Raw genomic sequence first — 12,206 nt, 5'->3', positions numbered from 1 at the left:
TAAATTGCATATTAAAATGATGACGTATTTCATGAAAGTAGGCATGTATCATATCTTTTAGAAAGTCAAACTATTTGATCTCTAAATGTTATATTCAATATATATGTATATTATGTTACATATGGGCTGTTTATTTTTAGTGAAGCTCCTATCATTCTTTAAAAAAAAAAAAAAAACTCTTATGAAACTCCACTTATTATTTACATAGAATAAAAGATTATAATAGAGCTTAATTAAATTTTTATCATTTTTTTTCATAAAAATCTTATCGTTATATATAACTTATTACTTTATTGTCTGAAAATTATTTTGATTTATAAAAACTAATCATATCGTTTAAAGATGAGAGGGTTCATGATTTGTAAGTGTAAAAATATTTTTATTTTAATTAGATTCATTTTGCCTTTTCAATTTTCATGTCATTTCTTCTAGCAGTAGAACTACGATTTCAAATATAGGGTTTTATAAGGATTTTAAAGGGGTGTGAAGAGCACTATTTTTTTTTTTTTTTTTTTTTTGGGTGAAAGACTTTACATATGGGCTGTTGGGCTTCAACAAGAGGAGACATTTGTTCACTTTGGACTTTGAAGTGGATGAGTGTCTTATGGCTGCTAATTGCTAGTGGGCTGACCGCTGAGCTACTTCAAGACATGATTTTCCAACTTCTAAGAATATTGAATGCAGACGACATGTCGTTGGAACATCCGGTAAAGTGGTGGACTCGTGGCTGACCTTCGCCGTCTCCGAACCACGCTACGATTGGTCTACTCTATAGTAGCGGAAACAACACACAACGCCTGAGCTGGAAAGAAAAGGCCAAAAAAAAACACTTTGTTTTCAGTTTCACGAATTATACAATTTTTGCGGTCAGATTCGGACCATTAGTTGAATAGTATCGCCTCTCCTTGAAAAGCATGTCTGCAGCAGCATCAGCATTTACCTTTAGTTTAAGCCCCAACCCATTGAATCTCACCCACTTGTTGCAAAGAAACACAAGTCTTATTGTTTTCAGTTCCGCTTCCACATCCATTGGTCGAAACTTAAAGCCCCCTTCCTTAAGACGTCAATTGTTATTCGGAGTCCCCATTCCACATGGATCCTTCAAGCGAAGCTCCTCCATCTTCACTCCCTCAAGGCATTTTTTCTCTCCTGTCATGGAGTGGCAGGATTGCACGTAATATTAATTCCTCCTCTTTTTTTTTTTTTTGGGTTTTATTATTATTAATATTAACTCCATTTAGTTGGAGAAAAAAAAAAGGAGTGCTTGCAATAAACTTTAGTTTGGACAAATTAAATGCAGGGTGAAGAGTGAGATCGACGTGCCTGTTTCAGTGGCTTACAATGCTTACTCTGATCGTGAATCAATTCCCCGATGGATGCCATTCATTTCATCTGTAAAGGTGCCTGCCTTCCATTCGTGTGCTTAATATTTTAATTACTTCTTCAGGTTAGGTATTAGGAGAAATTGACAATGACTCTGATGTAATAGATATTGGAAGACAAGCCTGATTTATCAAAATGGTCGCTCAAGTATAAAGCGTTCGGTCGTGATATTGAATTCTCTTGGCTTGCTAGAAATATGCAGGTGAGGACTGGTGATTGTGAAATATGGAAACATTTTGAGAAAAGCCAAAAAAAAAAAAAAAAATTATTTCATCCAATTGATTTGTTGATTTTTGTGTATGTTTGTTTCTTTTACTGCTTGCAGCCCATTCCTAATCAGAAAATCCACTGGAGATCTCTTGAAGGTCTGCCTAACAGGTAACCACAGTAAATCTCAGTAGGTTAAATCTGTAATTTGCAAGAATGTTGTTTGAATTTACCATCTAGAATCAATGAGTTAGATTCTTTGTTTCAAAATCTTCTGTCCATAGCTTTCAGGAGGAAAACCTTTTGGGTGGAAAGCGCAACATCTTAGGACCTTTATGAAGGCTCTAACATTACCTCTTTATGTCTTCATATTGCCTATGATCAGGCATTGCCATCTAAAACATAGCATTGGCACGTAACATGACTCTTTACTCGTTCACTTGTCCTTATTACTCCTCCAAGTTCTGCCATTTGTAACTTACGAAAAATTTGATCATCTACATGTTACATGATATCTGTTTATTAAACGCCTTTCTTTATTGGATACCGGTATATTTGAGTTTATATCCGAGTTGATAAGTTGATTTGTCATGTGGCAGAGGTGCTGTTCGGTTTTTTCCCAAAGGTCCTTCATCATGCATAGTGGAAGTAAGGCCACTTTGTAGACTATATAATTCGATTTTAGATCATATTTTTTTACAGAAGTGTGAAATTTCCTTTATACGTGATTATAATCACATTCCACCGTTCACTGCCTCTGTGAGCCCTTACTTTATGTTTTTCTCTTTCAGCTTACCGTTTCATATGAAGTTCCTCAGCTTTTAGTTCCCTTTGCATCAGTAAGTATTCTCATCTTCGTTTAGATTGTATTGTGGGTTCTTAGTAGAGGAATGCTTCTAATTGGAAAGAAAACTAGTGCCAGAAGATTCGTGTGCCATTTGGTTGTCAATTAGATGAATAATTCATTATTTTCAAAATAGGGATTTTCTTGATATTCTAAGTAGCTTGAAGTATTTAATCATGTTTCCTGTCATTAATTTTCTTCAGGCACTTAAACCTTTTCTTGAAACCCTACTTAGACGTGGATTGGATCGCTTTGCAACATTTGCTAAAAGCTATTAGCAGACTCAATTTTCGATGGTCTGGATTGGGTAATTTAATTAAACTTCAAGTTATTGATTTCCACTGTGGCTATCATTTTATAAATTGGATTACAATTTTCTTGACTTTTGATTGTATTGCCCGTCATGAAGAGTGATGAAGGCTTCATACAAACCGAAACTCTCAATGTAAATCTATTCTCTAGCATCGAACTACAGTACTTGAATATACATGCATCTGCCGTTTTTATACGTGGATGCTGCATAGTTGCTACTTGATAGTGATACCTTATATATTGAGCTTCTGCAATTATAATCACCATAAATGGCAGAATCAGTCCTATGCATTTCCTTATATGCCCACACGCAACATCATGGAAAAGTATTCTTTAACCCAACGCAATACCACAATCTCCCTGGAGCTCTAAATCCAGGTTATCAATCAGAACCACCGGATCTTGATCTCAAAGGTTTAGGAACTATCTTAAAAAGTTAAACGTCAATAAATGTCACGTGACACATATACCAGAACCCACGTGGAGCTGCTCCATGACAAAGCAATGGACTTAAGAATGTCCGTATATGAAGTATAATGCAGAGTGCTGTGAATCTTGGAATCTGATGAGTATTTTCGAGGTAACATTCTCAGTGGACATGGTTTCTAAACATGCTGAGGGCTTTGAGCAATCGTTCAGGAAGCCACCGTAATCTGATCCCTCACTTACTGAGAGGAATCCGTATTTGAAATATCTTACTGGCATCAATTTAGTTGTTGCTCCCCTACTTTCTGGGTGACTGATGTAGCCTAAGCCACCAATTAAGTTGCGATTCGTAGAAACTGAACATGAGAAGTTCTTACAATGTTTGTTCTTTGAAATAAATTGATAAGGATTATTTCCCGTTACAGAAACAATACAAAAGGCATTCGGCATTCAACATTCAAGATTCAACTAGATTTGTTCTGATTGGACTTTAATCAGTTTCTGAAACTAGAAAGCTGAAACCCCGTGACAAGTGGTAGACATGAAGAAATTACAACAGTCAACAACAAACTGAAGTGATCCGGTTGAAAAAAAAAGAAAAAAGGAGGCCCACCCAACAGCTCGTAGAGCTGCCTGTATTGGATTGGGCCACTGTTAAGCCCGTCAGATACTTCTTTCGAAAACTTTATGGAAGTGTGTCTACTATCTCTAGCATTTAGTTTTAGTTTTAGTTTTTTCTTTTTTTTGGGAAACATTTAGGGTGCATTTATTTTTGGATTGGGAAAGATCGAAATGATTTAGTTATGTTTATTTGCTAAAAACATTAAAGAAAGAGAACTGATTTTAAATAGGATTTACAAGTTTGAGAATGATAATGGGAATTCATTCACATAAGAAGAGGTGGAAATAAAAATATATATTAATTGAAATACAATTTACTCCAATTTAAATTCCTATAACTTAAATAAATAATTTATTTTTATTTTAATTCTCCATTCTAATTTCAACTTATTTCGAGACAAACTAATGGCGATTCATAGAGAGTAAACGCACTATTAAGTCCATTAAATTTAGTTATTTATAATTTAAGCTCAATTGAAATCTAGTATTAGCCAGCTACTCGATATCTAACCGCTAGCCCAACAGCCAGGATGCTGCATTCGGCGTATACCTCAGCCTCCGGAGAAGCCCAATATTAGACGTTCGTTGGCGCAGTAGAGAGTGCAATCGAAGCTGTGATAATAGCGATACTAGTGAGATAAGAAAGTGACAGAGGAACGTGTTATTTACGAATTTTGAGAAAAAATAAAAAGAAAAACAAAGAAAATTTTGTTAAATTAAGATGGTACATGTACACAATACAGTCTCCGTCACAAATAAAAAATGACATCATGCGGGCGACCACCTTAGATCATCAACTATAAAAAATCCACAATGACTTTACACAGAAATAATATATTATAGGACCCATTTCACCACCACCACCACCACATGTCACGATATGTACACCAACCATGACCACACCTGCAAAACTGCTAGCTGCTTTTTGTAAAATATCGGGCTGAAGCAGCCAGAAACAGTATAAATACCCCCCCTCCCCTATAATCAGGAGATTTTTTCTAGATTGTATTTACATTCAACAGCTGTCATTGCCGTCCAATAAGCTTCTCAGGCTGCAGAGAGCCTCTGCAGACAGGCTGCAACACCTCATTCTCCGTTGCCGAGGTGGTGACGGCTCCCTGTGATCAAGGGAAGTGAAGCATACAATAATCACAGTCAGATTGTCAAATGTGTTCAGGCGCAAGGCCTCCATGACAAGGTCCCTGGCACATTGCTCAGGGTCATCGTGCCGCCGAAGTCCTCGGAGCACAAGGCTAACTGCATGCTGACTTGACATAACATCCCAGATTCCATCACAGCCAATAATGAGAAACTCATCACCTTCTGTTAAAACCATCTGCTGGAACTCTGGCTCTGCTATAAGTGGCGAAGAAGAACCTCGAGGAAGCTTCATGTCCCAATCTCCCAAGGCCCGGGAGACTGATAAAACACCATTCAGATACCCATCATCAACATACCCACCCAACTCTTCCACCCGCCTACGTTCTGACGGGTATATCGGCCTGTGGTCTTGAGACAAGTCAATTGCCTCTCCCTTCCGGCAGAGAACTGCTCGGCAATCACCAGCATTAGCTACCATCAGAAACCTGGAAGAAGAAGAAGAAGAGGAATACGTATCAATCAGCAAGGGAGAGAAGAAAGAAGAAAGGGCAACCGTAATCAGGGTGCATAGAGGGATTAAAGATCCAAAAGAAAGAATTTACCTTCCAAATATCATAGCTGTAAGGGCTGTGGTCCCAGAGGAGCTACTAACACTGCAGTCATCAGCCAGAGCTTGATCAGCCATAAGATATGCTTTCCGAAGGGAGCTTTCCACCCCTTCCAAGAAAACATCATCTTCTTCAGAAGACTGGGGGAAACTAACATCTTCAAAAAGAAATCTCATCACATTTTTCCTGATATATGCTGCCGCTTCAGGACCGCCATGACCATCAAACACCTGATAATCTAACGTTCATCAGACATACAACAAGTAATTTCACCAAATTAAGCCAGAAAAAGTGTACAAAACAAAAAGGTTAATTACCCCATAAAATGCATTTGGCTTGGGAAATTTGAAGCAGGGTCCCAAGTGCGAGGACAGGTCGTCTATGCATACATGCTCATCTTCCATGTATCTACGAGGACCAATGTCAGCAAAACTACCAGAACGAATGCTGGGGACAAATTGCAGGACGGCAGACTCAAGACTCACATCTGGAATTTTTTCTACAGGTTTTATATCCTACAATAGAAAATTAATCTGACATTAAGTATACCATTTCAGATTCAGAAGATAACAGCTGTCCAAAAAGAAATTACAAATAACTTCACTATAAAACCAACCACACATGGATATATAGAAAGTAGTTCCAAATTCACATGGATGAGAATAAGTATCTAATGCAGCTCATCCATTCACATGGTAATATTCACAAAAACAGTCCTCTATCATGTCCAGTCAACTAAGGTGAAAACAATGCACTTGTGCAAGGTTAAATTGCACCCAAAATAAATAAATAAATAAATGGGTAAAGTTCTAAAAGATATGCCTTTTTCTCATGATACATGAATCGCTTTACCAATTAGTGGTCAAGTCAGTCAAACATAATATGTGAATTCCACATCTTTTCATCAAAGAATCAGATTCCTCAAATCTAACCTAGCCCGATTGTATTCTTCAAAAGTTTTTAAAGAAATTAGTCGCTATGGATGATATACATTAGTTTTGTTGGCATATAACTAACCTGTGTCCAAGAAAAAATCTCAAATTGATTAAAGTCAATAGGGGAAGCCCCGTGTCAAAAGTAATTACCGAGAAGATCAATTAATTTTCACCAACAAGACTCTAGAATTCATGCTTCAACAAGAAACTACACTACAACAACAATTCTTCAGCAACTAACATAAAAACATCATCCAAATGAAGTATTTAAGTCGGCTGATAGCAAATAATCAATTCGATATCATAAAACATAAAACTGCTCTACATGTAATCAACTAAAGAACCCATCATAATTCAAGAATATCTAGAAAGGGAAACCAACCACTTGAGAGCTGCACAGGTCGGTTGAGACAGGCTCCGAAACACGAACTTGGTTAAAACTTTTCGGAGAAACCGGCGGCGTAACCGTAACAATATCTTGAATCTCTTCAATTTTATTCCCTTTACGAAAGTAGTTATTAACATTAACATCCAACACAGGCACGCTCTGTTGCAAACAAACAATCTCCGTTTCAGCTACCATCTTCAACAACCATTTACCAACCAGCAAAAACCTCTCTTCAAATCTTTTCTGAAGATCCAAATGTTCCAGGAAAAAACAAAATTAAATAAATAAAAGTCTAAAATTTGTTGCTGTTGTTTTTGCTTCTGTAAGAGTTATTATTTATTTTCGCGCAAGTTATCAAATTTTGAAGTCAGTGGGCGAGAGCCGGTATATATAGGGTCAGGACTCGGAGACCGGTAACTGGTGGCTACCGGTGAAAGTAGTTCGGTTAATGGACACGCGTGAGTCGGGGAGCCATATGATTTGGGAGTCTGTTGATCACACAGGCAAGAATTAAAACCAAAAGCTTAGCTTGATGGACACGTGAATGTTTTTAGATTGACGCGTGAGCTTTCAAACTTTTGTTGTTATTTCCTCCAAAATGACACGACGGTCCTTCATGTACTTTCCATAGATGAGTTGTCAAGTTGACTTTGTGTGACAAATTAAATAAGGGGTAAAATGGAAACGAGGGGTTTACAGGGTTACTTTGGGGAATACGTGTTTTTCAGCCGACAAGGATTCTTATAACTGCGGTTATTTTCTTAGTCGGCGTTCACACTTGTTGAAAAGAATTGTACCGTGAGGTGCGAATCTCGATCGGAATCCATACTTTCTGTGTACAGCCGTATACAGATGAAAAGACCCCCTTGTTTTGAGTGAATGACACGTGTTTTGTAATCTTTGCGGGCACCGCAGTAACAGTTGCATAGACCGCAGGTCCGCAGGATCGTAGATGTGGCGGACCCCACCAGCTTGGACGGTCGTGGTAAGTCTAGACTCGTCTGGCGATGGTTGGAAGTTGGAGCCTCCGCGCAAATCTTTGTAAAACAATTGTCTAGTTTTATACGTCAGTATTTTGTACGGAACACACGTTGAAAGTCTGATTTATTTTCGGCTCCTGCCTTATTGGGCATGTGGAACATGAAATTTCGTAAACAAGTCCAAAATTGAGGATAACAATTGGATCGGATTCCGGTTTTTGTAGTATAATAAAAAATTTTAATTGACGTTTATCGAAGGCAAATTATTGAAATGGGACACCAGTGATCCTATGTCGTCAAATTACAATTGGGAGTTTCATTTTCAGTGGCCAAATAAATTGTCCTCATCATCAACTCTTATTCTATTGTAAAATTGCCGAAGTACTATGTGCGAATTCAAAACCCAATTGGTTGTCGGCTGTTGTCCATTTAATGGCCCCCGTTGAAACTTCGGTGCCAGCATACGTGTCTCAAACCAACAACTCCAATTGACGGGTGCTTTAACCTATTTCAGCCCCGACTTCAAGTGAAATTAACAATAACAATTGTGCTGAAAAATCTCCAAAATAAGATTTTAATCGGTTCATTGACGTCAACAATTAGGTAAACGGTGGGAAGTTGCTTGGGTAATCCCTCAAAATTGACCGTTTTAGTTTTTTTTTTTTTTTTTTTTTGCCCTTTTGTTTGTTTATTTTCTCCATTCATATCGCAGAACATGGGGTGGGATTGGGAATAAATGTTTGACGTGGCGTGAGCCTGAGCCTGAGCCCGAGCCTCTAGTGCATTCTTTCTTATCGTTAAGCTTTTAGGCACTCCAACAACTTGCTTATAGTTTTGTATTTATTGCTATATATATTTCTGTATGGACTCTGAAAATTGGAGAGGTCCATTTTGGGTACTGCCGAACAGCCTTAGCTGCACACAACTTGAACCAAAAGCTGGCTAGAAGCAAGTAATAGTGCCATAGTGGGTTTTGTTTGTTGTCCAACTAGCCAGCCCACTAATAATTTGCGCAGGTGCCGCCAATCTTGCAGACACGGACTTCTACGCCGAGCTCTTTCCATTGAACCGCACGCAGTATTAGTTTATAATTAAAAGAGCTTGTGGTGGTGTCTACTCTCTAGTTGCTTGACAACACTAAGAGTCTGGACAGACTCATGGCGGCTGGTCCTTTTAATAAAATAAATTTCAATTCATGATCAGAGGACACCTTTAGCCACTCACTGCAAGATGCGTTTGTGAAACAACCACGGCAATGCATGCCTTTCTTTCAAGCAAAAACAATATTACTTCTTTGTCAAAAAGAGAAGAAGGAAAAAAAGAAAAGAAAAGAAGCAATATTACTATTGGCATTCCCTCGTGTCCACCACCAAGTAAGTCCACAATTTATTGCGTGCAAAGATAAAAACGCCTAATATTCCTACTAATCGCTTTTGGAAAGGGATAACTCAATATTAATTATTATTTACAGGGAGCTCTGTCCCCGCTCAGGGGAGAGATTGATACGTTTGGGAAATTGTAATCTTTTCTTTTTCTCCTTTCTCTTTTAGTTTTTATTATTTAGTTATGAGAAATGATCAACTATCCATCCTAAAATATCATGTCATTAAAAATACTATAAAAGTTGAAATTTATTTAATTTTACACAGTATTTACACTAGGTATCACTCATCTTCATATGCGTTATTTGCTGTCTAAAATTAGTAACATAAGGATAATTTGATCTTTCAATGAATTATTAGCCACATAACCTTAAATTATCATGTTATTAAAAAATTTTCAACACTTTGAAATTATATCATTTACCCACTCTAAATTTACAATATGTATTGTTCATCTACCAGTGGTTAGCTTCCATTCTAAAGTGATAACGTCACAAGGGTAATTTAAATATTTTAACATGCAGAATAAAAAATTATTAGTCTTTCATCTTAAGCTTATCTTGTTATCAAAATATTATAAAAGATTGAATTTGTTCAATTTTTCACTTTAAGTTTGTAATTTATGTCAAACGTCTGCCAAAATGTTAACCGTTGTTTGTAATCAATAATGTCACAAAGGTAATTTAGATATTTAATATACTAAATACAAAATAAAATAATAGTTTAAAATATAAAACAAAATACTATTTTTTATTACCAATATTCATTTAAACACACTTAAAACTCTATTTTTCTGCTCACATTAATTCCATAAATTACTTAAATCCTAATTCATAAACACACAATCAATCCAATTCTGAAATTCGATTTCATAATTTGAAAAAGCTAAATTTTATTTTATTCCTATTATTCATGGTACAAGGTCAAAAATACCCTTAAATTAAATGATAAAGTGGCTATTTTACTTAATTTTTTTAAATGTTCTTGTGTTGTTAACATTTTGTGGGTAGTTGACACAGTTTACAAACTTATGGTAGAAAATAAAATAAATTCAAATGTTTACAGTATTTTTTATAACAAGATAAACTTAGGGTATATAGCTAATAATTTCCTTATGTATTTTTACAATAAATTGAATCTCAATGGCAAAATGGTCATTTTGCTAAAATTCTGTTAATTTTCTAACAGAAGCTAATGATTTAGTAGATAAATGTTACAGATTGTAAGTTTAGGGTGGATGAATGATGCAGCTTGAAAGTGCTGCAATATTTTTTATAATAGGACAATTTAAAAAGCTATGGCTAATAATTTCTCATTTAAAATAAAAATAAGGATAAAGATGAAGAGTTATTATTTTTAAAATAAAAACAAACAAAGAACAACAATTAGATAACAATTAAAAGCCCATCACCACTCTCTCATTATTTTTTTATTGAACGAAAAGAAATCAATGAAAAAAACAATTAAAAGAAAATTTGAAACATATATATTTTTTAAAATTTTTGCCGTGTGATGTCATCCATCAAGTCCTTTTTTAAAAAATTATTTTGGTCTTCCATTGTCTTATTTTTGGTTCCTATTTCTTATTTTTAGTTTCATTTTATATTTTTACTTGGCGTGCTCTTTAAAGTTTTGTACTTTTGTGCTTTGAATCAGGCTTGCATATTGGTTTCAAATGGGGGTGTATTGAGATATCTCTAAAAGTCCACGAGAAAAATTCCTAAAAGATCCTTTTACGTTTAGCAGATTTTGGCCCATTAAATGTGGTTCACTTTGAAATCAGTCGAGGCCCGGAAATAGATTGAAGAGTTATCCTTCTTACAACACCCAATTAAAAACTGTGATGACACCCAACTTTTTTTAATATTTGTGACTGTTTACATTTAAAATTATAAAAGAGAACATAAAATTACAAGAAATTCAAATTCCTAAATCAGAGACGTACACTTATCTCCGCCAATTAAAAAATCGAAGCGAAGTCCTAATTTCAAGAATATCAACAAATAAACTTTAGTCCATTGACTGAACCAGTAACCTAAATGGTAAATACAAAGATTGAACGAGTGAATACTGCTAGGTTTGATTGTTAATATGGTAGTGAAGAAGAATTCATTGGTGATTGTGGCAAGACCTAATTCTCAGTGGAATACGGCAAATTGGTGGCAGAGCGAAGCGAAGGTTTGGATCTCATGGTGCCAGTCTCGGTTGTGGGTCATTGTGACAGCAACGATATCGGTTTGGGAATATGATCAATCTTTGATAATTACAAATTTGATTGCCTCAGCTTGAAGCTGAGATGTAAGCACCTATATTACATATTTAAGTGAAGGCATGTAAGCTATTTCTGTATGAATTGGGAAAAGAAAAATGCTATTTACCCCGAATGTTAATTCCGAATTTGCGCCCCGAATGTAAAACGCACCGTTTGGTTTTATTTGTTTTTGAGAAGCACGTGTTTCATTTGCTTTAATACTTTCCTTTTTCACTTTCCCTTTCCTTAGCTTTTCTTTATTACACACACACGTTTCTCATTTTCTTGCTTTTCTCTCTTACCCTCACACGTTTTAAATTAATGTAGGAACAATAAATGCTTACGAGTTTTGTAATGTAGAGGTTCAGCACTTTCACAAACTAGTTCCGATTTTGCAGTTTCCAAATGAAATTTTGCATTTAGGGTTTTTCAGCGCTGCAATGAAGTCTCTACTCCGCTTAAACGAAAACAATATGGAAGGAAAAAACAAATGAAATAGGTGCTGCACAGTTGGAGGTAATAAATGAAAAAAGCAAACCAGACACGTTGACTGGCAATCAAATTACACAAAGCAAATGAAACACGTGCTTCTCAAAAACAAATAAAACTAAACGGTGCATTTTACATTCGCGGCGCAAATTCGAGATAAACATTCAGGATAAATAACAGCACTCTAGGGAAAAAAGAAATTACTTACAAAATTCAATTGTGTCTGGACCTTTAGCGTCGTGCTACATTTTGCACATGATCATCCGATGACACTGCAAG

The 12,206-nt window shown here is 35.9% G+C and overlaps 2 protein-coding genes across 4 annotated transcripts; one reads left to right on the top strand and one right to left on the bottom strand.

The window, feature by feature from the left end:
* Nucleotides 1–628: 628 nt before the first annotated feature.
* On the top strand, nt 629–2,969 carry LOC102620130 (uncharacterized). Of its 2 annotated transcripts, XM_006492324.4 has the most exons (7): nt 637–1,174; nt 1,301–1,400; nt 1,490–1,585; nt 1,709–1,761; nt 2,190–2,238; nt 2,382–2,429; nt 2,638–2,969. In XM_006492324.4, exons 1-7 carry the CDS (start codon nt 915–917, stop codon nt 2,710–2,712), a joined length of 681 nt encoding a protein of 226 aa, XP_006492387.1. In that variant the 5' UTR covers nt 637–914; the 3' UTR covers nt 2,713–2,969. The 2 variants fall into 2 exon arrangements, with proteins under 2 accessions (XP_052291790.1, XP_006492387.1); XM_052435830.1 differs by lacking the exons at nt 2,190–2,238; nt 2,382–2,429; nt 2,638–2,969 and adding an exon at nt 1,875–2,171 and having other exon boundaries at nt 629–1,174.
* A 1,509-nt stretch (nt 2,970–4,478) lies between these two features.
* Nucleotides 4,479–7,196, bottom strand: LOC102619858 (probable protein phosphatase 2C 2). Of its 2 annotated transcripts, none has more exons than XM_006492323.3 (4): nt 6,820–7,196; nt 5,820–6,017; nt 5,497–5,732; nt 4,479–5,379 (listed from the first exon to the last, which is right to left on the bottom strand). In XM_006492323.3, exons 1-4 carry the CDS (start codon nt 7,018–7,020, stop codon nt 4,809–4,811), a joined length of 1,206 nt encoding a protein of 401 aa, XP_006492386.2. In that variant the 5' UTR covers nt 7,021–7,196; the 3' UTR covers nt 4,479–4,808. The 2 variants fall into 2 exon arrangements, with proteins under 2 accessions (XP_006492386.2, XP_024948835.1); XM_025093067.2 differs by having other exon boundaries at nt 5,820–5,910; nt 6,820–6,970.
* Nucleotides 7,197–12,206: the final 5,010 nt, after the last annotated feature.

The sequence above is a fragment of the Citrus sinensis genome, chromosome 3 (assembly GCF_022201045.2).
Source record: "Citrus sinensis cultivar Valencia sweet orange chromosome 3, DVS_A1.0, whole genome shotgun sequence".
Taxonomy (NCBI): Eukaryota; Viridiplantae; Streptophyta; class Magnoliopsida; order Sapindales; family Rutaceae; genus Citrus; species Citrus sinensis.
This window is presented reverse-complemented; position numbering and strand designations above follow the sequence as displayed.